The 24,223-nt window shown below is 35.4% G+C and overlaps 1 protein-coding gene across 1 annotated transcript; it reads right to left on the reverse strand.

The window, feature by feature from the left end:
* Window positions 1-4,300: 4,300 nt before the first annotated feature.
* On the reverse strand, window positions 4,301-6,257 carry LOC103326928 (palmitoyl-monogalactosyldiacylglycerol delta-7 desaturase, chloroplastic-like). Its single transcript, XM_008229176.2, has 5 exons — window positions 5,911-6,257; window positions 5,650-5,790; window positions 5,413-5,556; window positions 4,841-4,947; window positions 4,301-4,715 (listed from the first exon to the last, which is right to left on the reverse strand). The coding sequence occupies exons 1-5, from the start codon at window positions 6,196-6,198 to the stop codon at window positions 4,496-4,498; spliced, it is 900 nt and encodes a 299-aa protein (XP_008227398.2). The 5' UTR covers window positions 6,199-6,257; the 3' UTR covers window positions 4,301-4,495.
* Between the last annotated feature and the right edge of the window lie 17,966 nt (window positions 6,258-24,223).

Below are 24,223 nucleotides of genomic sequence, written 5' to 3' on the forward strand. Positions count from 1 at the left end.
CCCATAATTTTTTTAGCTGAGGTGCAATATTGGCTAAGTATGAAAAATGGTTTTTCGGAATAATCTTTTTCTCAAGATAATTTTTGGCGGCTTTTATTCCTTACACATTAAATAAGAAAACTTGATTTTATGAGATTTTAATATGAAGTATATATTGACTTAATGAGCAATCATTTTTAGCCTAAATCGTATTTTGCACTGGAATTTAATTTTCTAGTATTTATTTGAATCCAAATGGGAGGTACTTCCTTATTTACATTATAAACTTAAGTAAATTGAGTAATATAAAAATAAATGAAAGTAAAAGGACAAAGACATTTACTTTTTTTTTGGTATTTTTTATAAAAAAATTCAATTTTTTTAATTTTTTAATTGCAGAAATATTGACTGCCGTTGGATTGAAGGAAAAAAATTAGATCGGAGAGTCCAGACCCCGACACGTGGAAGCTAGTCGTTGGCGGCTATGTAGCGAGAGTGATGCAGCGATGACATCACCACCCTCGGGCCCTCGCACAGCCGGGCGAACTCCACCTCGGGCCAGCCCAATCTGGTGGCCCCACCTCCTGCCGGGCCTCCTTTTGTTGCTGGAAACACCTTTTTCTCCCAAACCCCCAACCCCACTTGCTCGAGAAGTTGAGGTTCCCATTTCCAACTAAAAGATTAAGATAGTTCTGCAGCCCGCCAATATATTTCTTAAAAAAAGAAAAGAAAGAGTAAGAGATTAAGTTACTTTCGTATATATAAAAAAATAAAAAGTCTCTTTTGCGATTAGACATTAGTACATAGTAGATATTTTTTATGCTGTAATAGATTCTCAATTACAAGAATTAAATAGCCGATTTAGTGATCAAGCAATGAAGTTGCGTATTCTAGGTTTGGGTTTGGATCCTCATGAAGTGAATATATTTGTTAGAAATGATGATATCTGTCAATTGGTAGATAAGTTTTACCCACAAGACTTTGAACAAGGATAGATCCACGCTTGGGCTAGGGTGGGCTCTAACCCAATGCTGTGTAGAAAGACAATCTAAATATATCAAACGTTAGCCCAGCGATCTATGTAAATCAATGGACCAGACTCAACTTTTGATAGCTTATTGGGAAATGGTACTTTCCTTTCACGTGAATCAATTAAAGCATAATATAATATTTTCTTACATATAAAGCCCTAACTCTGTCTCTTCATATGTTCCCTTCCATTTCTATATAAATAAATTGCTTCCCTTCACTACTTTCCTCTCTCTAACTAGCTACTAGGAAAAATCATATTAATTATCCTTCAAAATGCAGATGTTAAGTTCATGTTGTGTTCGGATTATAGTATACCTGTTTTACTAAAATACACACTAATGTAGAGTAATTTTGAGGCAAATGCGTCATCGTCAGAGTCTCGAACAGAAGCCAAAGACAACTACACGCACATGATCATAACCAAAGGTTTCATAATATCTCTCACAAATTGGGCCAAAGGTATAATTAAGACAACTTCTACACATGCATGCACTTTAGAATACGATCGAGAGAAAAACATGTGACGTGAATACATTTGCATTGCATGCACTTTATAATACGACAAAAAACATGTAACGTTGAAAAAATGAATTAGAATTAATTAGGGATCTATCCCTTTTAATGTTTAAAATAGAAACAGCTCAAATCATAACTGCTAGTCCAACTGCCCCACCAATTTCATTAAAGATTAAACTGGTCATGGGAATCAAAATTGGCTCACTTTGAAACCAGCTGTGTAGTCAGCGGTCGATAATTGAAACATAAATTCAAAACCAACGAAGATACATACTAAGATGACTTCAGTTCATACGAGGACAGATGGATCTTCTATAAGGTTGCCGACTTGCCAACTCGAGGAAGATGTGTGTTAGGTAAGGTGGTTAGGGCAATAAGTTTGTTTCTCTTGCACCCAAGTTTGAATTTCTCTTCTTGTAGATTATTAGACTATTGTAGAGTAATTTAGATTATGACTTGTATTTAAAAAAAATTGCAAATACAAGATATTAATGGAAAGGAAAATACTACTGCTAGTCACCTATGAGTACCTGACATTTTTTCAGGTGTTGGGCGCAACACGCTTAATATTTTGTGATTTTTGTAGAAATGCCACCTGATCTTACCTCAGTTTCAATTTGACACCTTAAAGAAAAATTTAAGAGAAATATCATCTTAATTGTTCAAAAATACATGATTTGTAGCATCCTATTTTTCATCAATTTTAAAGGGTATTTTAGTCTTTCCATTTTCAAAGAAAAAAGAGAGAGAAAAAAGAGACCTCTCTCTCCCTTTCTCCCCCACCCCAACCCCACTGGCCCCCATAAGTGTAACGCGGAAGATAATTAGAACCCACATGTCCAATCAAATCGTGACATGTGGATTAAATAAATAAATAAATAAATATTTTTTTATAATAAAAATCCATGTGTTTCTGCAACTTCCCATCCCCTCCCTCTACACAGTCACTCCCTAGTTGTCCTCTCTCTCCTCCCTCTAGCCTCTCTCTCTTTCCATCTGCCCTCTCCCTCTGTTCTCTTTCCCCCTCTCCTCCCCTCTCCCTTAAACATACGGTCCAAAAGTTAATTAGCTTTCTCTTTTTTTATGGAAAAATTATATCAAAAGTTTGTTTGATCCAAATGATTAAGCCATTCAGTGCAAAAGAATCTTCAGAAAATCCCTTTTTTCACTGGCCAAATGATTAACAGATAATAAACAGTTTTTTACTAAGAAAAATCCTTTGCAAACAGCAAATTTGCTATCAAAATCTCATTCTCCTTGATGACTTCTTCCACGCCTGTTCAACTAAATAATGCATATAGGTCACAACTTTAAAAGATATGGACTATTTTATTGGTTGCAGCCGAGTGGGAGAGAGGGGGGCATAGGGTGGAGAGAGGGCAGGGGGGAGAGGCAGAGTAGAGGGTGGGGGATGGGAAGTTGCAGAAAAAAAATGGACGTTCGTTAAAAAAAATTATTTATTTAATTCACATGTCACAATGTGATTGGATATGTGGGATCTACTTATCTTCCATGTCACACTTAACAGAATTTTTAACAACAGGGACCATTTGTGATTAAAAAAAATCCTAACATTAAGGACTGTTAATGTCATTAAAAAAAACTCAAGGACCATTCATGACAATTTCATAAACCTAAAGAACCATTTATGATAAAAAGGCTTTTTCAAAATACATGATTTGTCATCTAACTTTAACACCATCCAATTTTTCATCAATCTTAAAGGGTATTATAGTCTTTCTATTTTCAAGGAAAAAAAAAAGAGAGTAAAAAAAGACTTCTCTCTCCCTTCTCTCTTCCCCCTCCCCAAAATCCCACCAGCCCCCAAAACACATCGTACAGGACACCCCTCCCCACCCCCCCTTCTCTTTCTCTTAGCATGTATAAATTTTTTTGTGGTATTTGTTGAGCATGTATGAAATTTTCAGATACTTGAAACCACTTAAGCTTCCCACCCAAAATCCGACATCCTTCTTGTCTTTGTAGTTTCATTAACTTATGCCACTATGTTTCTGTTGAAGGATCTAAAGTTTGCTTGGTCACCATTTGTTACATAAGCTACCGAGTTGTTGGTTTGGTAGTTGTCCTTCCACAAATTCCAATATGCAAATGGGAAAATTCCAAAAAGAAAAAATAAGAAGAAAAAGTTGGAGAGAGAAGGAGGAAGAGGAAGAGGGAAAGGGAATGGGAAGAGGGAAGGGGGAATGGAGGATGGGGTTGTAAAGAGGAAAGGAGGAATGGATTTCAAGGTGAGCGGGGTTGATTAGAGCTGCCGGTGGAGCACAGAGGATAAGGGAAAGTGAGAATTTTTTTCTTCTTCTCAATTTTAATTTTTTAAAAGATATACTATTTATAATGATTTATCCATTTTTAAAAATACCCTTGAAAATGGAAAGACTAAAATACCCTTAAAAATGATGGTATTAAAGTCAGATGACAAATTATGGATTTTGAAAAAATTAAGTTGACATTTCTCTTAAATTTTTCTTTAAGGTGACAAATTGAAATTCAGGTATAAGTTCAGGCGACATTTTTACCAAAATCCCTAATATTTTCTTTAACTAATAATTTATTTTATATTTTGAATATATATAGATGAATTATGCGTGATTTACGAAAATCATCTATATGTTGTCGTTTTGTATATGAATTATGCTAGTTAATTGTTTTGTATATATATATATATATATATATATATATATATGGCTTTTATGAAGTAACTTGTATATTAAGATATAATAATGTAAAAGAACAATATGCGCCCTCAATGATGTGCGAAAAGAAAAAGTAAAAATATCATTCAACTTAGTAATTATATATCAAAACTACGAACACAAAGTTTTTAAATAGTTCTTGCGTGACCAGTTTTTGAATATTAACCACATGGTAAACTTTATCTGTCACATCACATAGCAGATTGAACTTCTTTTTTCTGTCTTTGGCGGACAGGAGGCAAACGTTTTGAACCCTAATTCTCAGCAGCCATGACTTTACTGTGTAGAGCTTTTCTTCGCTTCTGGGCTTCAGTTGGAGTTTTCACATCTTTTGCCAATCCAATTGCTTGTAAAAATCTTATCACATACCAAGTAACATCAATCTGCCACCATTCAAAACCTTGTCGAGCTGAGAAATCAAAAGCATGGTGATTGTTGTGCCATCCTTCTCCAAGTGCAAACAATCCCAACCACCTACACGTACAGTTGAAAAAAATATACATTTAATATCTCTCATCAGGAATCAGGAATCAGGATTCAGGATTCAGGAAGGAGAACATATAATAATATCACAACTTCCATATTTATTCATAATGTACCAATTGTTCCTTGACATATCACCAGTGAGATATACTTGTTTTCCCCAAATGTGACCAGCTGAATTTACTAACAAAGTACTATGGAAAACGCATACCATCCTCACCCCCTGCAATGACAAGGTTAAACTTTAATAGGTATTATAATTAATTTGAATCACATATGTAATCCAGCTTTGATCTTTATGACAACCTTTTTACTAAGCATGTTTAATTAATTAATGAGAATAAGAAGAAAGAGGAAAGGAGAATCAAAGAATGAGAATCGAATCAACTACCCTTTCCTAGTTGGTCTGATTCTTTGTTTTTTGGGTATTTGATCAAGGGTTTTAAAGTGGTCATTCGTATTAAATGTTCCTTAAGTGCATGTGAATAGGGGAAGTCAAGAATGAAAATCATTCTGTATCTTCTTATTCTCGTTACTTATAAGTAAATATGCCATGAACTCCTGCATTGTTTTATGACTTTATGGAAATCAAATCGGTCCGGTAAATCGACCAAGAAAAACTTCAATGTGAAAAATAATTTCCATGCCAGTTTATAATTAAAAATAACAAGACAGGAAGCAATCTCACCAGTCCCCATGCCAGGAAGGGAAATCCACCCACGACATATAGTAAACTTCCAAGTAGGACAACAGAATGCAGAAGAAAAGTGCGATGAAGAAACCTATAGAAGGGTTGCCTTTTCAAATCTTCAACGTTCTTCAGTCCTCCATACTGCAAAAGTTTCCATTTAGAACTTGAACAAAATTATAGGGTAAGCAAATGTATTTGGTCTAGAAAGAGAGAGAGTAGGGTTTGTTTTTTCACTTTTCCAAACCGAGAGCCACTATCGAGGATCCAACCCATGTGACTAAACCAAAAACCTTGAAGAGGGCTATGAACATCTTTCTCAGTATCAGTAAACTGGTGGTGATATCTGTGTGAGCTCACCCATTCTATTGGACTTCCCTGCAAAATCAAACAAGCAAACACAAATATTATACTGCCTGTGTACAAACCAAATAAAAAATATATAGCCATGAAAATAAAATTAAAAAGCGTACCAAAAATATGTTGCTAAACGTATACCTGAAGTGAGAGAACCCCGAAGTAGGCAAACAAGTACTCGAGCCATTTCGGAATACGAAAGCTCTTGTGAGCAAGATTTCTATGGAAAGACAAAGTCACTCCTATACCCGTCACAAGATAGAGAGCACAGGCCACCCAAAAGGCAGGCCAGGTGAAATGAAACGGCGCCATCACACAAAGGCAATGAAGACTAAAAAACACAACTGCAGTGACTATGTCTAGTAAATTCCATTTCCTTCCCCAGAATTCTCCGCAGGGAGCCATCACAATATTGACCATAAGCCCCATCGATGCTATCTATGGCTTCAATATTTTGCTTATGTTGTATCTTCTGCACGCTGCCACTGGCATTCTTATATAGACGTACGTTGTATGAAAATTATTGTGTTTGGGAATAAGTTGGCCGCCCATTTCATATGTCAGTGAAGCAATTTATTACTCCGCTGTTTTGTCAGCATAGGGTTGGTGATAGATAAATAGGAATAGGATTTCTTTATCACTAGTCTGGCAATTAATATGTGCATTAATTGGATTTTCAGTTGTGTGAATTTGAAGGACAAAAAAAAAAAAAGGCATTCGTATCGAACTTGACTTCTGAAGCAATTTGTGTTTAATATCAATTGCTTTAGGATTGAAGAGGGCTATGTACATCTTTCTCAAATAATGTTTTAGATTCATTTGAAGTTATTTACGTTGATTGATACCCCTAAGGGTTTTGGTATTTTTATTACAAAACCTTGAGACATTGATTTTAAATGCCCCGTATGGATTTTAATGTACATAAGAATTTATGGAGCCCATCCATGGTGCATTACTCGGCAATGGTGGTTGATTAATCGGTGACTTCAAAAATTACTAGAGCAGGATCATCTTTTCCCTACGCGTTGCCTTAGATGGTGGGGTTTTGATTTTATGCTTCATTTTATCCTTAACTGTCTGGAAAAATCTAGAGAAGGTCGTACAAGTCTAAAATGCATGATTCTGACCCGAAAAAAAAGAGGAGTCTAAAATGCATGCACCGCTTTGTTTAAATGAAACATGAAATAAGTAGTTACTTGTTATTTTCACTATCATTTTCCAAACCATGTGCAATTTCAAGAAAAACATGGGCTGCCCATGCTTTGGACACATGAGCTGAAGTCAATAAACTTATGCCACATGTCACCTCCAGCCACCCTCGATTTTGTGCACTTGCAAGACTTGAATCTTGACCCCTAAATGAAGAAGCCTCAAACAATAACCACTACACCAACCTTGTTTTTGTAATATTTATTATGTAACCATGTGCAATTTCAAGGAAAAACATGGCCTATATGCCATGCTTTGCACACATACGGATGACATAAATCCCCATTGGGGTAGGGATCCGAAGAGTACCTGGCCCTAATGGGAGGAGATTTCGATGCAAAATGGGGATTGGGTATGGGGATTCCCAAATTTAAAAAATCCTCATCGGGTATGGGGCATGGTATTGACATTCCCGTCCCCGAAACCGGCCTGATACTTATATGTTTATTTTTAAATAATAAATATATAATATAATATTTTGTTACCCTATCATCTTCTTTGCACCGCCAAACCCAAGCCATTCAAATCCACATCCAAATCCAAATCCAAATCTGAGGTAAGTTCTGCAAATTTTTTCGATGCTAAGTGAGCTGAAGTTTCTGCTTTCAAGAAGAGAAGTGTTATAAATTAACTAGCCAGCTTGGGTAATTTGCTTAAAGCTCAAAAGTTGCTGTTAGTAATAGTGATTTATCATTGATGTTGGTAGTAGCTTAGATTCCACCTTTATATATATAAATGGAAATTTTAGTTCAAAGAAAATTTGCATCAATGAATAAACCAACAATGCTAGCATTTAGTTTTCTTTCTTTTTTTATTAGACAACAGCATTCTGTTTAAGGATAAAGATTATGCCTATTAGACTGCAAGTTCCTAACTTTGATTTTGATTGGTCTTATGTTCAATTTCAAGTTCTTGCACATGGACATTCAAAGTGAGAGAGGTCAGGTTATACAAAAAAAATGGGGATTTGGGGGCGGGTGTGGGGATAGTCATCCGACGGTACAGGGACGGGATTCCCGGAACCTCTTAATGGGGTCAGGACGGGTGGTGAGGATGGTATTGCATACACGGCCCCTACCCGACCTGTTGCCATCCCTATGCACACATGAGTTGAATTTCTTGTATTCGATAACCGACTGCTTGTACAATTTTTTAAAAGTTTACTATGTCGGTCATACGGTGTAGTCAGGATTTCATGTCCAAGGGGCCTCTCACAAAATATAAATAATAGGGTAAATTTCACTTTACTGCCCTCAAGTTTCCTAAAGTTCTAACTTTTCACTATTACAAAAAGTGAAAAAGACGACCAGAAAAAAATGACCGTTCAACAGAAAACCGTCGTTGTGTTTAAAAAGATGACGGTTTTATAAAACCGCCGTGCATGATTAACTTAAACAACTAAAAAATGAAGATTCCAAAGAGTGTTCAGAAAAAACGACACACCTAATTTAAAAACCGACGTCTTATTGCAAAGGTTTTCCTCGAGAAAACTCGAGCCAAAAACAACAGCAGAAGGTATGAATCCACCGACGTAGAAAGTAAAGACGACGGTGTAAATAAATAGCCTCTGTTTTTACTTCGTAATAAACACGACCAAGTTTTCGTATCCGGCGTTGTATAATTTCAAAAGAATCCACAGCGGTAAATTACAAAACACCGCTGTATTAAGTATATGTACAACGACGATAAAGATAAATTTATCGACTTATTTCTTGTAGCATATTACGACGGTATCTTTAACTCTAACCATGTTGGTTTGTTCAATCACTACTACAAAAAGTGAAAAAGAAGACCATAAAAAAACGACGGTTTAACGGAAAACTGTCGCTTCGTTTGAAAAGACGACGGTTTTATAAAACCATCGTGTACTTAAACACCTAAAAAATGGGGAATTCAATGGTTGTTTTTAAAACACGACACACCTATTTTAAAAAGCGACGTCTTACTGTAAAATGTTTTCCTTAGAGTAAACTCGAAGCCACAAACAACGACAGAAGGTATGAATCAACCGACGTAGAAAGTAAAGACGACGGTTTAAATAAACAGCCGCCGTTTTTTCTCCGCAATAACCACGACCAAGTTTTCGTATCCGGTGTTGCATAATTTCAAAAGAATCCATGGCGGTATATTACAAAATACCGCCGTCTTAAATACATGTACAACGACGTAAAATTTAAATTTATCTACTTATTTCATGTTCCATACTACGACGATATCTTTAACTCTAACCACGTTAGTTTGTTCAATTAACGACGTGTAATAAAATTTACCACGTCGTGAAGTTAAAATTACCATCGTATTTATTTACTTTATACGTCTACCCTTATACCTAAACGGTCGTCTTGATTACATTATTTTTTACTATTTATTTCTTGGATTTTGGTATCCTATGATGGTTGACCAACTTAATGACAAGAATTGAGAATAACCACGATGGTTTATATAGAAAACGGCCGACAAAATAGATTTTTCTGAGATCCAAGATATACGTTGTGAAGTTAAAATTGCCGTCGTATTTATTCACTTTATACGTCTGACCTTATATCTAAACCGTCGTCTTAATTGTAATTTTTATTATTATTTTTATTTCTTGAATTTTGTTATCCTATGTCTGTAGATCAACTTAATGTCAAGAATTGAGAATAACCATGACGGTTTATATAGAAAACAGCCGACAGAATCAGATCTGAGATCCCAAGAGTTACAAAATCTTACCAGATGGAACTCTGTTCCTCATTATAATCGGACCACAGAAAGACACATATTTGCCTCTAAAATTTGACGACGGCAGCCACAAGTTTGCATTTAGAAAGGCACTTTTTTGGAAGTTGATGATGTGTGTGTGTTTGTGTCTTTTAGATACACAAACGCACACACACATCAACATCCAAGCAATTGCCTCTAAAATTTGACGACGGCAGCCATAAATTTGCATTCAGAGAGACAATATTTTAGAGATTGATGATGTATGTGTATTTGTGTCTCAATTGAGACACAAATACACACACATCAACATCCAAAACAATTGCCTCCTAAGAGGTGAGACAGAGGGCAAGAAGAAGTTGGAACCCTAATTGAAAACTGAAACTGAAAGAAATCTTGGAAAAAAACTCAATTTATAAAAAAAATTTCATATCCACGTCAGTTACATTAACACTAAAGCTGTTTAATAAAGGAATCAACGTCGGTTCTTGAAAAAAGGAGGACGTATAAAACATACAAACAACATCGGTTATTAAACTCAAGGCAACGAGGTTTTTGAAAACCACGTCGGTTTAATAATAAAAAAATGACGTGGTAACTTTTAATATTACTTATTTGAAACTGAACTTTTGACATGTAGCGCTCAACTAACCACGTTGTTTTCAGAATACAAAAAGTCAAAAGGCTTTTTACTAACTACGTCGGTTCATATTATTTTAGTGTCGTCGTAACTACATACTAGGGTTGTTTCTATGACCACCGTCGTTGTATTTATCTTGGGACACTATATACATTTTTTTGGTCACTTGACCTAAGCTTTTACGTTCTCTCTAAAATTTTCAGTTTTCTCTCAATTTCCCCCTCATTTTTAAAAAGCTGCGTTTCTGATTCTCAGTTTCCCTCTCAACTTCTACGTTCTTCCTTGTCTTCGTCTCCAAAATATGATTCCGAATGAAACTTTCTTTGCAAGGCAAAGGTTTGAAAACTTTCTCACTCAGTTTTTTTCTTCATTTGAAGTTTTTTTTATTTAAAGAACTAGTCTCACTGATGTTTGAAACAAGACTCAGGTTTGAAAATGCCAAATCTTTCAATGTTCGCACTCACAGGTCATGTGAGGACGACAGGTTTTATTTAAACCGTCGTCTGGTTTGTTGGAAGAACGTGGGAGAGAGAACACTGGGCTGGTTTTTTATAATTTATAATATAACAACGGTCTTATTTAATGATCGTCGTGTTAAGTTAATGGCTACGTCGTATTAACACGTCCACGTTTCTGTTGATTTGCACGACGGTTATGTTTTTTGTCTGTCGTTTGAACTTTCATTTTACGTCTATATTTTACCTAACGTCGTTGTTTTTCTTGCAGTTTGTATTTCTCTGTAAGCATGGTTTCGAAATCTCAAAGTAAGGATTCTCAGGCATCAAAAGGTCAAGGCAAGGACATTGTAGTTTCAAAGGCACAATCTCTTCCAAGCAATCCCCCAAAGAAGATGAGATTTACTTCATCTTCCGAGAAAGACCCAAGCTCTGCGACATTTGATGAAGTGATGAAATCTACTTGCTGTATCAACACAATGAGCCGTGTTGTGAAGAGAAAAATCCAGAAGATTAAGCCTGTGGTTAAGTACAATAAAAATGGCAGACCACATGGCAAGGCTGCTATTGAGATGCATAGTTACATTGGTGTTTTGGCACGCACTAGAGTCCCTCTTGTGGACAGGAAATGGACTCAATTGCCCAAGGACCTGAAGGAGCATATTTGGGAAGCTATTCAAATGGCTTATGTTGTTGGGGAAGGGGCAAGAAGATGGTGCTGTAGTCTGCCGCCAAAAATTTAAGTCTACCTTAATTAGGCAGTTTATCCTTCCATTCGCAAATGGGAAGGAGAAGTTAAAAAAGGCCCCCTCAGCTTTATAACTTCATAGAGAAATCTGAATGGGATGCCTTTATACCTTCAATGTTATCCCCAGATTTTGAGGCTGTGCATTCTGAGCAGTCACAAAGAAGGGAGAAATGCGAGTACAACCATAGGTTGTCTCGAAAAGGGTACGTTGGTTTGGAGGATCAATTGGAAGAAACCATGTCCGGTGAAGAAATCGATTGATCTCTGCTATGGAAGAAGGTAAGAGAAGATAAATAGGGAAACATCCCTGATCCAAAGGTTGCAGAGAAGGCAAAATTAATCGTAAGTTTTATTGACTTTGTTCTAAACTTGTAAAATGGAGGTTTTATTTTTCATTCAGATGTCGGTCTTTTTATCAACCGTTGTTAGACATGAAACCCCACGACGGTTTTTAATCACCGCTTTTTAAAAAATATATAACGTCAGTATTTTTATAAAACTGACGTCTTCATTGAATTACAACGACGGTTTTGTGTATGTATGAGGTTTTTTAAATTAAATTTTGAACCTTCTTCATATTCACACGCACACACACTCTCTCTCCCTCTCTATTTCTCTGCAATTGGTTTGTACACTATTTATGGATTAGTGATATTTTGGTTAAGTGTTTTTATCTATGATGTCAAATAAACGACGGTTATTTCATGGACCGACGTTTTAATGTATACAAAACGACGGTAGTTTTGGGATGACGTATTAAATTATTTTTTGCATCTGTTTTTAAAATAAACCGTCGTTATAACCTCTTTACGACGTAGGTTAATATTTTTATTAATTTATTTATTTGATCAGTTTTACTATCTGTTCACTCAGTGACATTCTCTCTCTCTCTCTCTCTCTCTCTCTCTCTCTCACTTTTAGGATGATTTGAAAAAAAGTCTCCGAGGGCACTCTGACTGTCTCTGGGAGCAATGATGTTTTGACCATGGCTTTGGGAACCCCTGAGCATGGTGGGAGGGTCAGAGGTGTTAGAGCTGGGGTTTTCCCAACTCAATTCTTCAATTTGTCGAGACAGTAGAGAGTAAAATTTGCTGACAAATTGAAAGAAAGTGTTATGGCAGCAGTGAGACAGGAAACCAAAAAGATGGAGGCTAGGGAAAAGGAAAGTGTTATGGAGGCAGTCAGAGCGGAGAGGGAAATTATGTTGAAAAATTCAATCAACTAATTCCCAACTTTGATCCCAACATGCTCAGTAAAATTCCAACTACACCAACTACACCATCCAATTCCTCCAATTCCACAAGAGCAAAGCCCAAAAAATCCAATGTCTGACAAAGCAAGCTGCTCTAATATGAGAGGCCCTGAATTGGATGAAGACAATCCCACAAATGATGCTGATGCTGCTGAAAACCGTCAAGATCAAACGGTAAAATCTCTGACATTTTCTTTTTTTCAATTTTAAGTTTTAAATAGATGTCTGTGTTTATTTTAAAACCCGTCCTCTAGTTTAACCTAGACGACCTTTCTATTGTGTAGCGACGTTATAACTTTTACACAACGACTGTTATGTATTTACCATTGTCTATTAACCTTTACCCCGTCAGTATATTCTAGAAACCATCATTGATATTATATACCACGTCGGTTTTGTTGATTTGTTGGAGTCGTTTATTTTACTTCATGAACACACTAACTTTTATTTCTTTATTTATTTCTTGTTACAGGATCTCTCAAGGCTTGACATGCCAGCTCCTCTGTTATCCCTATGCCAATATGTCGAGACCAAGTTGAAGCCTGCTAACGAGACCATTCTGATTCAAATGCCTGAGGAAATGTTTGGCACTGATCATGATACCTGGCTCTTGAGTGAAGACATTTTACAGTCTGCTTCCATGGTTGAGATTGGAGCCACAATGATTACAATATACATGAGGTAATTCTAGAAATCCAATTTTGTTTTTTTTACATTTTCTTTCTTTTTAATTAAAATCTCATTTAATTGAGTTTCATATATTTAAGGGAGTTTCACTAAAACACCCAAAATGGGGGTTGAAATTATAAAAAAACCCAAGCACTATTTAAACATATAAACACACCCAAAACCCATCATTACACACACTCAAAACCCATTTATAAACACACCCAAAAAGTTGACTTTGGGGTTGATTTTGGGTGTGTTTCTATGTTTAAATAGTGCTTGGGTTTTTTTATAAATACATGTCTAGAATTGGGTTTATTTATAAATTTGTATATATTTAATTAGGTACCTATTTGACTATTTAAAAATGGCAAATATGGTAAAACTTGTTGGCCTCGTGGACCCTGGACAAGTTAGCTCTCAATCTGGAATGTTATCTCACCGCTCAAAACATCTCTCAGAAAGCCTGAAAAAGGCAGATGGGGATCAATTTTACTTGGTGCCTTATAATCCAGGGTTAGTCCCCTTTATACTTAATTGGTACGATGGCTTTTTCCAATATCTACATTGTAGTGAAAACACAACGACGATATATTATAACCGACGTTTTAAATCATTTATAACGTCAGTATTTTCTTGAAACCGTCATCTTAATTCAAATACCACGTCGATTTTGTTTTTAATTTTAGGACTTTTTAATTTTTTCTGTTAAACTTTCATTTAAAATTAACTTCGGTTATATGTCGTTTTTCTTCATCACCGACGTTAGAATGAAACATAACGACGGTTCTTATTTTTCGACGTTGTATAAAAACTACAACGTCATTTGTTTTAAAAAGACCGTCGTCTTCAATTATTTACCAAGACGGTTAATAATTTTGATGCTGATTTTTAGTTTTGTCATTAACACTTTTTGTTTTCTTGAAACAGTTCAATCAAAATGTATAACTCTCATATAGGGAAACAATCATCACGTAAATCACCCATATGGAAAAATTTACAAGGCATTCCTAGACAACCAACAAATGTAGAGTGTGGCTATTACGTGATGCGTTTCATGAGAGATATAATTCATGATCCAACCCTAACCTTTGAGAAGAAGGTAAATTTTAATATATAATTTCTTTATTTTAATACCACGACGTTTGCTTTCAAAACCATCGTTTTATTACTTGTAACACGTCGGTTTTTGTTCTTTATTTGCAATTTGACAAGAAAAAGGAACCAGTTGTGTTTACTCAAGAACATATTGGCGAAGTCAGGCTGGAATGGGCAGAATTCGTGAGCAAGCAATTACAAAATAATAATTGATAATATACATTTATTTAAAAATGTTTAGGTTTATTTTAATTTTTTGACAATGTATATAAACATATTTTTAGTAATTATTTGAACATTCATAAAAAAAATCAAATGAAATATATTGTTGTTTCTATTTTTTTTTGGGTATAAAATATAAATGGGTTGTAATGAACTAAAATGAAAATAAATCATAAAAATGTAAATTAATTCCCAAAATCCAACGTCTCATTCATCTTTACACGTCTGTTATATATAAACCACCGCCGTCTTGTTATAGCAGAAAAAAAAATCAACGGCATTTCTCAAAAATGACATTTAAGGTTGATATAAACGTCGGTTTCTTTAAAAAACTGAAATCTACGAAAAAATTAGTAGAGACATACAACGTCCGTTATAGGTTAAATGGTGACGTTATATCCATAAACAACATTGTCATCAGAATAGTAATAGACGTTGTAAATAACTAAACACAGCAGTTATTACATTGCGACGTTTAATGTTTACTAGGACGACGTTACGAGTTACTTAACGTCGTTGTAAATTGATGCACGTCGGTTATGTACTTTTGTATTCAATTTTTGTATGACTTTTATATTTTATTCCTAATATTCATAATAATTTCAAAACAAATTCCATAAATAAACTGACAACTACTATGCACTCATTGGAAGATTTATCTCCCCTAAATCTTTAAAAAATTTAATGTTAAAATTATTTTTATTTGTATTTAATTACTAATATTAAAAAAATATTCATAAAAAATTCGAAAAATAAACCGACAAATTCTATGCACTCATTGAGACAATATCTATCCCCTACATGCCTAAAAATTTTAATTTTAGATTTCAAAATTAGAAGTGATAATAAAAGTTAAAATGATTTAGAGACAAAGTACAATAGTCATTATACTTTCCATTACATAACCCTAAAGTTTATGTGATCCATTGGTGGTCATAAAATTGAAAATTCTTTAATATAGATTTTAGCCTTATAATATAGAAGGCATTGTTGTAAGGAGTCCATAGCAATTTTCGGTTCATTTTTCTCATACTTGTATATATATATTTTTTTATAATTATTGTAAAATTTAGAGTTTAGGGTTTAGGTTTTATTGAAACGACGCCGGTTTACTCTCGCTCTTTTTGGTCAATACGCGCGTTCAATCCTAGGAACGCACACCAAAGCTAATTTTTAATATTTTGGACGTCGGTTTTTGTATGGGCGACGTCAAAACACAATACAACGTCGTAAATGTAACATAACCGTCGTTGTAAATGTGAAATTAAACGACTACTAGGTTGTATTTACCGTCGTCTTTAAAAAACGCGGTCCTTTGAAATTTTTGACCGGGATCTAAAATTTTCTGAATTTCCATTTAACCCTAAAGTATTTCCTTCTCTCTCTTCAACGTAAATTTGTCTTAAAGTTTTCGCTCTTTCTCAAAGCATTGGGTATTTTCTTTGAGCTCTCTCTCAAAGCATTGGGTATATTCTCTGAGCACTCTCAAGCATTTGATATTTTCTCTCAGCTCTCTCTCAATATTCTCTTATTATTAGTTTGTATATATTCTCTCAGCACTCTCTCAATATTCTCTTAGATCTCTCTAAATATTATGTTAGTTTGTATATTCTCTCAGCTTTGGTTTCTTAATATGGGTTCTTTTATGTTTTGATGTTTGCATTCTGTTAAGGGTTCTTTGAAATGGAATGGGGAAGAATTAGGCATTGGTTTTTTGTAAACCACGACCACGGTTAGTTTCCACCAACTGTCATCTAAATTTTTAGTATACGTCGGTTTTTTATTTACTACCACCGTCTTTGTTAGTCGACCATAACCCAGCCATGTTCTTCAAAAAGAATACAAATATCTTGTTGTTTGCTTAAAGATGACGGTAAATAGACATACCGTCGTCTTAATCTATGTTACACGACGATTATTTTGTAAAAACCGTCGTCTGATTATTGTGCAATTTTTTTTTTCATTTTTCCCACTTTGTTCTCTTCTCTGTCAATATAGTAGTGTTTCATTGCTGGTCTTTTCACTTTATTATATGTATGATTTTATAGTGTGTGAGATGGATAAGTCATGGATGCATGCGAATAGAAGATCGAAGGCATATGAGTTAGGTGTGGAAGGATTTTTGAATTTTGCTGTAGAAAATCTTGTAAATACAACTCATATTCGTTTTCCATGTGTTAAATGTGGGAATATTCGATTGTTTGGAGTTGAAATTACAAGGGACCACTTATACTTTAATGGAATTGAACAAAGCTATAAGATTTGGACATGGCACGGAGAACCTTGGGAATGAACTACTAATGCTAGTAGAAATGTGGAAGAGGATGAGCAATGTGGGTTCAGTTTTGTTTCTGAATAAGTAGGGATGGATGATAATGATTTAGGCGATATTGGATTTGATCCTTATGAATTGGCCAATGTGATAGGGGATGGAGATCAAACCTTGTACCCTGGTAGCAGTAAGTACACGATGTTGTCGGCTTTGGTGAAGTTATATAATTTGAAAGCAAAACATGGGATGAGTGATGTTTATTTTATAGAATTATTGATACTTCAAGGAGATTTGCTTCCAGAAGGAAATACACTACCTTTCTCTATGTACGAGGCCAAAAAGACATTGTCTACTTTAGGGATGAGTTATGAGAAAATCCACGCATTTCCCAATAATTGCATCTTTTATAGGAAGGATTATGAAGATTCAACTAATTGTCCTACTTGTGGTGTCTCAAGGTGGAAGGAAGGCAAAGATTCAATCTTGAAAGAGGGTGTGCCAGCAAAGGTGGTGTGGTATTTTCCTCCAATTCCAAGGTTTAAAAGGATGTTTTAATCACATAAGACAACTAAGTTTGACTTGGCATGCTGCTAGAAAATCAGTTGATGGTCAAATGTCTCATCCAGCGGATTGCCCATCTTGGTAACTTGTTGATGATAAATGACCCGAGTTTGGTAAAGAGCTGAGAAATTTGAGATTTGCTCCCTCATCTGATGGATTCAATCCCCACAGTTCTTTAAGTAGCAGATATAGTTGTTGGCCCATTATCTTAGTTACATATAATCTCCCACCATGGCTACGCATGAAACGGAAGTTCATGATGTTGACCTTATTGATTTTCGGTCCTAAACAGCCTGGAAATGATATAGACGTCTTCTTGGACTTAAATCTCATGATTGTCATACCTTGATGCTGAGCGGTATATAGCTAAAGAAGCTGTAGAATTTTGCACCGAGCAATTATCTGAAGCTAATACAGTTGGAGTGCCTTAAAGCCAGAAGATGGGAGTTTCAAAGCCATTATCAGGTTGCACAGTAAACTTAGTTGATTCGGACTTGTTAAAGCTGACACGTCTTGGAGAATATGGAGGAAGTCCTACCTTATATCGAGTATGTATGACTTTTATTTTTCATATGGAGCCATTTTAAATATTATTATTCCTTATGTTTATCCTAAATATAAGGAATCATAATGCTTGATTTTTTGGTGTCAATGTAGGGAACATATGATCCACATCAAGACCACTTATCTAAAATTTAGAAAGAGAACAAAGTGGCTGCAAGATAAGCACAATAACACTTTCATTCAATGGCTCCACTTTAAGCTATATATATGTTATTGAATGACATGCATCAACTTTTAATTTTCTTCCATTCTATATGTTAGATTGAACTAAGGTATATATGATTAATTTGTAGGTTCAAAGTGAACTTAATGGGGAAGAGCATAATGGCATATCAGAAAATTTGAGGTGGCTAGCGGCTGGTCCAAGCATGGCAGTGCCATCATATAGGAGCTATCTTATTAATGATGTTAAATTTAACACCAAGGCACAAGATGATGTGTGAACTATCCAAAATAGTGGAGTTTATTTACTTGCACATACTATGCAAGTTGCTAGTGCCAAGGATAAAAGCCCTATTGTCTCCAATATGGGTTTTTGTGGTGTTATTCAAGAAATTTGGGACCTTGACTGCCAAAAGTTTAGAATCCTAGTCTTAAGGTGTGATTAGATAGATAACACTTCGGGCCTTGTGGTCGACGAAATTAGATTTACCCTTGTAGATCTGAGTAAAATTGGACATAGGAATGACCAATTTGTTATGGCTTCTCAAGTCAAACAAGTATTTTATATTGACAACCCAATGCATCGTGGTTGGTTGGTAGTGTTATTAATGCCTAATAGAGAATATAATGATGTTATTGGTGATGATGTGCTAGGTGATACTAGAATTAAGTGTGATCCATTTGTTAGAGGGATGCCAAATGTTGACACATTTGATGACCTAGTGGGTGAGTTTGGGAATGAAAATATTAGGGATGGGTGTGAAGATATATGGATTGATTGATTGTTGTAATGTATGACCTTAGTTATTTAGTTAATTGTATGACATTAATTAATAATTCTGCACAACATTTTAATTCTTATCACATTTTCATTATGCAGGCTTTGGGCAAGACAAATCAAAAATAAAAAAAGCTGGGTTAAAGCTGTAAAGTACGAAGGTTAGGGATAAAAATTGGAAACACAGACGTCTAAGATAAAAACAATGTCGGGTTTCAACAAGGGAACATACCATAAAACCAAAAAACAGACATCTGAAAAAGAAATCAAGACGGTTTGCTTAAAATAAACTGTTGTCTTAACCTCAATATAAAGGCCGTTCAGTTCCATTAACTGTCGTGACAGACGTTCTACACATTTGCTAGTCTAAAACAATTGACGTCTCCGAACATACATACGTCACGGCAGGTCAAACAAGCGACTTTTAAAAGGACAACCACGTCATTATGTAATAAGAACCAACGTGGAAAGTAATTACAATGTCAAGCAGATGGATCTCTAGACGTAGTGAAGTAATTAACCACGTCCTTTATTTTACAACAACGGACGTTGAATCTATAACCCATGTCGGTTATGTTCCTATCCACGCCTTAAATACTATTTATAATGTCAGCCTTTGACATAAACCGACATGGGGGAGAGTTTTGTACGTCGATATTGAGTAATATTCTGTCATTTTAAATATTTTAGACCTCAGTTATTTAGAAAAAGTGACGTCTACCTCTGTTAAAGGGCCTTCTTTGTACTATTTAAATGATGATTCTCCAAAAAAATACACGTGTCAACGAGTTAACACGTCGGTTTGTATTATACTTCACGACGTGGATAAATACATAAGCGTCGGTGATGCCTAGTGCAGGACGTGGTTATTTATTTTACGGCGGTTATGGAAAGACAAATCACATGTAATACTCTTTAAACGTCTGTTTGTTTGTGTGTACGTCATTGTTTATGGTTCACACGTCGGTTTTTTTTTTTTTTTTTTAACGTTGTAAATATTAACCACGATGGTTTCTAGCTTATCCTAGTCTTTTTTCCTTCATTTAGAGACATGGGTAATTATCTGTACGTCGGTTCTTCTTTTGATCTTGACATGTAACAGTCTTTAGACGTCTTGGTTTTCATAAAACTGACGTGTAATATTGTCGGAGATTTCATTTTAGGCTAATTATATAGTAATTACACATCGGTTAGTAATAAATATGGACGTTGAATTCCTTAACAACGTCGGTTATTAACCGTCGTTGTTGATAGTGCAAAAGATGGCGATCAATTTCATGATGGTTGGAACATCTTCTACACGACGGTGGTTTCCTGTCGTCTATTTCGATTTTTGTAGTAGTGAATTAACGCTATATAATGAAATTTACCACGTCGTGAAGTTAAATTTACTGTTGTATTTATTCACTTGATATGTCAACCCTAACATATAAACCGCGTCTTAATAATATTATTTTTTTACTATTTTTTTGATATCCTACGACGGTAGACCAACTTAATGACAAAAATTGAGAATAACCATGACAGTTTATATAGAAAACCGCCGACAGAATCAGATTTTTCTGAGATCCCAAGAGATATGTCGTGAAGTTAAAATTACCATCGTTTTTTTTTACTTTATACATCTCACGTTATATCTAAACCGTCGTCTTAATAGTATTTTTTTTTCAGTTAAATTATATTATTTTGGTTTCCTACGTCGGTAGATCATATTAATGACAAGAATTGAGAATAACCACGACGGTTTATATAGAAAACCGCCGACAGAATCAGATTTTTCTGAGATCCCAAGAGTTACAAAATATTACCAAATGGAACTCTGTTCCTCATCATAATCGGACCACAGAAAGACAATATTTTAGAAGTTGAGGATGTGTGTGTGTTTGTATCTTTCAGATACACAAACGCACACACACATCAACATCCAAAAATTTACCTCAAAGATTTGACGAAGAGAGCCATAGATTTGCATTCAGGTAGACAAGTTTTTGGAAGTTGATGATGTGTGTGTGTTTGTGTCCTCTAGATACACAAATGCACGCACACATCAACATCCAAATAATTGTCTCTAAAATTTGCGACGGCAGAAATAGATTTGCATTCAGAGAGACAATTTTTTGGAAGTTGATGATGTGTGTGTATTTGTGTCCTCCATACACATGCACACACACATCAACATCCAAACAATCGCCTCCTAAGGGTTGAGGCAGAAGAAGTTGGAACCTAATTGAAAACTGAAAATGAAAGAACTCATGAAAAAAACCTCAATTTAAAAAAAGAATTTCATATACATGTCGGTTATTAAACTAAAGGCAACGAGGTTTAGACAAACAACATCGGTTACCTATAAAAAAGCGACGTGGTAACTTATGGTAATGCTTCTTTAAAAGTAAACTTTTGACGTGAAGCACCCAACTAACCACGTCGTTTTCAGAATACAAAAAGTCAAAAGGCTTTTTTACTAACCACGCCTGTTGGTGTTATTTTAATGTCGTGGTAAGTACATACTAGGGCGGTTTTTATGATTACCGTCGTTCTATTTATCTTTGGGATACTATATAAACTTTTTGGACACCTGACCTAAACTTTTATGTTCTCTCTAAAATTTTCAATTTTCTCTCAGTTTCCCTCTCATTTCAAAAGCTGCGTTTTATTCTCAGTTTCCCTCTCTTTTAAGTTCTTCCTCGTCTTCGTCTCCAAAATTTTATTCCGAAGAAAACTTTCTTTGCAAGCCAAAGGTATTTTCTCACTCCGTTTTTTTTTTCTTCACTTTCCCTAACATTCGAAGTTGTTTTTTTTTTTTTAAAGAACGAGTCGCATTGATGTTTGAAACAAGACTAGGGTATGAAAAGTCCAAATCTTTCACTGTTCCCGCTCATAGGTCATGTGAGGACGACGGGTTTTTATCGAATTTGATGTTTTGGTTTATACACCACGATGGTAATTAAATTCATGCTATTTCAATAGCACGACTGTTCATAATAACTGACGTGATGTGTTAATAAATACGTCGTTTGAAAGAGAAAACCGTCGTCGATCCAAACGAACGTGGAGAGAGAAAACTGGGCGGTTTTTTATTTATGAACTTATAATACGATGATAGTTGTATTTAATTACCGTCGTCTTAAGTTAATGACAACGTCGTATTAGCACATCCACATTTCTATAGATTAGCATGACGGTTCTACTTTTTTCCCGTCATCTCAACTTTCAATTTACGTATGTATTTTACCTAACCGTCGTTGTTTTTCTTGCAGTTTGCACTTCTCTCTAATCATGGTTTCAAAATCTCAAAGTAAGGAGGATTAAGCTGCAAAAGGTCAAGGCAAGGACATTGCAATTTCAAAGGCACAAATGGCTGAATCCAAATCTGTTCCAAGCAATCCCTCAAAAAAGATGAGATTTACTTCATCCTCCGAGAAAGACCCAAGCTCTGCGACATTTGATGAAGTGACGAAATCGACTCACGGTATCAACACAATGAGCCGTGTTGTGAAGAGGAAAATTCAGAAGATTAAGCGTGTGGTTGAGTACAATAAAAGTGGCATACCACATGGCAAAGCTGCTATTGAAATACAGAGTTACATTGGTATTTTGGCAAGCACCAGAGTCCCTCTTGTGGACAAGAAATGGACTCAATTGCCCAAGGAACTGAAGGAGCAGATTTGGGAAGCTGTTCAAATGACTTATGTTGTTGGGGAAGGGGTCAAGAAGATGGTGCTGTCCTCTGCCGCCAAAAAATGGAAGGATTTTAAGTCTACCTTAACTAAGAAGTTTATCCTTCCATTCACAAATGAGAAGGAGAAGTTAAAAGAGCCCCCTTAGCTTTATAACTTCATAGAGAAATCGCAATAGGATGCCTTTGTAGCTTCAAGGTTATCCCCAGATTTTGAGGCTGTGCATTCTGAGCGAGTCACAGAGAAGGGAGAAATGCGAGTACAACCATAGGTTGTCTCGAAAAGGGTACGTTGGTTTGGAGGATCAACTGGAAGAAACCATGCCCAGTGAAGAAATCGATCAATCTCTGCTATGGAAGAAGGCAAGAGAAGATAAACAGGGAAACATCCCTGATCCAAAGGTTGCAGAGAAGGCAAAATTAATCGTAAGTCTCACTGACTCTATTCTAAACTTGTAAAACAAAGGTTTTATTTTTCAGTCAGACGTCAATCTTTTTAGTAACCGTTGTTAGAAATGACCACGACGGTTTTTATTTACCGCCCTTTAAAAAGTATATAACGTCAATATTTTTATAAAACAGACGTCTGTATAGAATTACAATGACGGTTTTGTGTTTATGTGTTAGGTTTTTTAAATTAAATTTTGAACTTTCTTCATATTCACATGCACACACACTCTCTCTCCCTCTCTATTTCTCTACAATTGGTTTGTACACTATATCTGGATCAATGAATATTTTGGTTAAGTTTTTTTTTATCTCTGATGTCAAATAAACGACGGGTTTTTTAATGGACCAACGTATTAAATTCTTTTATGCGGTTGTTTTTGAAATAATCCGTCGTCTTAATCACTTTACCACGTCGGTTAATATTTCTATTAATTTATTTATTTAATCAGTTTTAGTATCTGTTCACTCACTAACATTCTCTCTCTCATTCTTAGGATGATTTGAAAAAACAAGTCTCTGAGGGCACTCTGATTGTCTCTGGCAGCAACGATGTTTTGACCTTGGCTTTGGGAACCCTAGAGCATGGTGGGAGAGTCAGAGGTGTTGGAGCTGGGGTTTCCCCAACTCAATTCTTCAATTTCCCGAGACAGCAGAGAGTAAAATTTGCTGACAAATTGAAGGAAAGTGTTATGGAAGCAGTGAGAGAGGAAACGAAAAAGATTGAGGCCAGGGCAAAGGAAAGTGTTATGGAGGCAGTCAGGGTAGAGAGGGAAATTTTGTTGAAAAAATTTAGTCAACTAGTTGCCAACTTTGATCCCAACTTGGTCGGTAAAACTCCAACTACACCAATTACTCCAATTCCTCAAATTCCTCAAGAGCAAAACCCAAAAAATCCAATGTCTGACAAAGCAAGCTGCTCTAATGTGAGAGCCCTTGAATTGGATGAAGACAATCCCATGAATGATGCTGATGCTGATGCTCCTGAAAACCATCAAGAT

The sequence above is a fragment of the Prunus mume genome, linkage group LG3, assembly GCF_029339155.1.
Source record: "Prunus mume cultivar Tortuosa linkage group LG3, ASM2933915v1, whole genome shotgun sequence".
NCBI classification, from domain to species: domain Eukaryota; kingdom Viridiplantae; phylum Streptophyta; class Magnoliopsida; order Rosales; family Rosaceae; genus Prunus; species Prunus mume.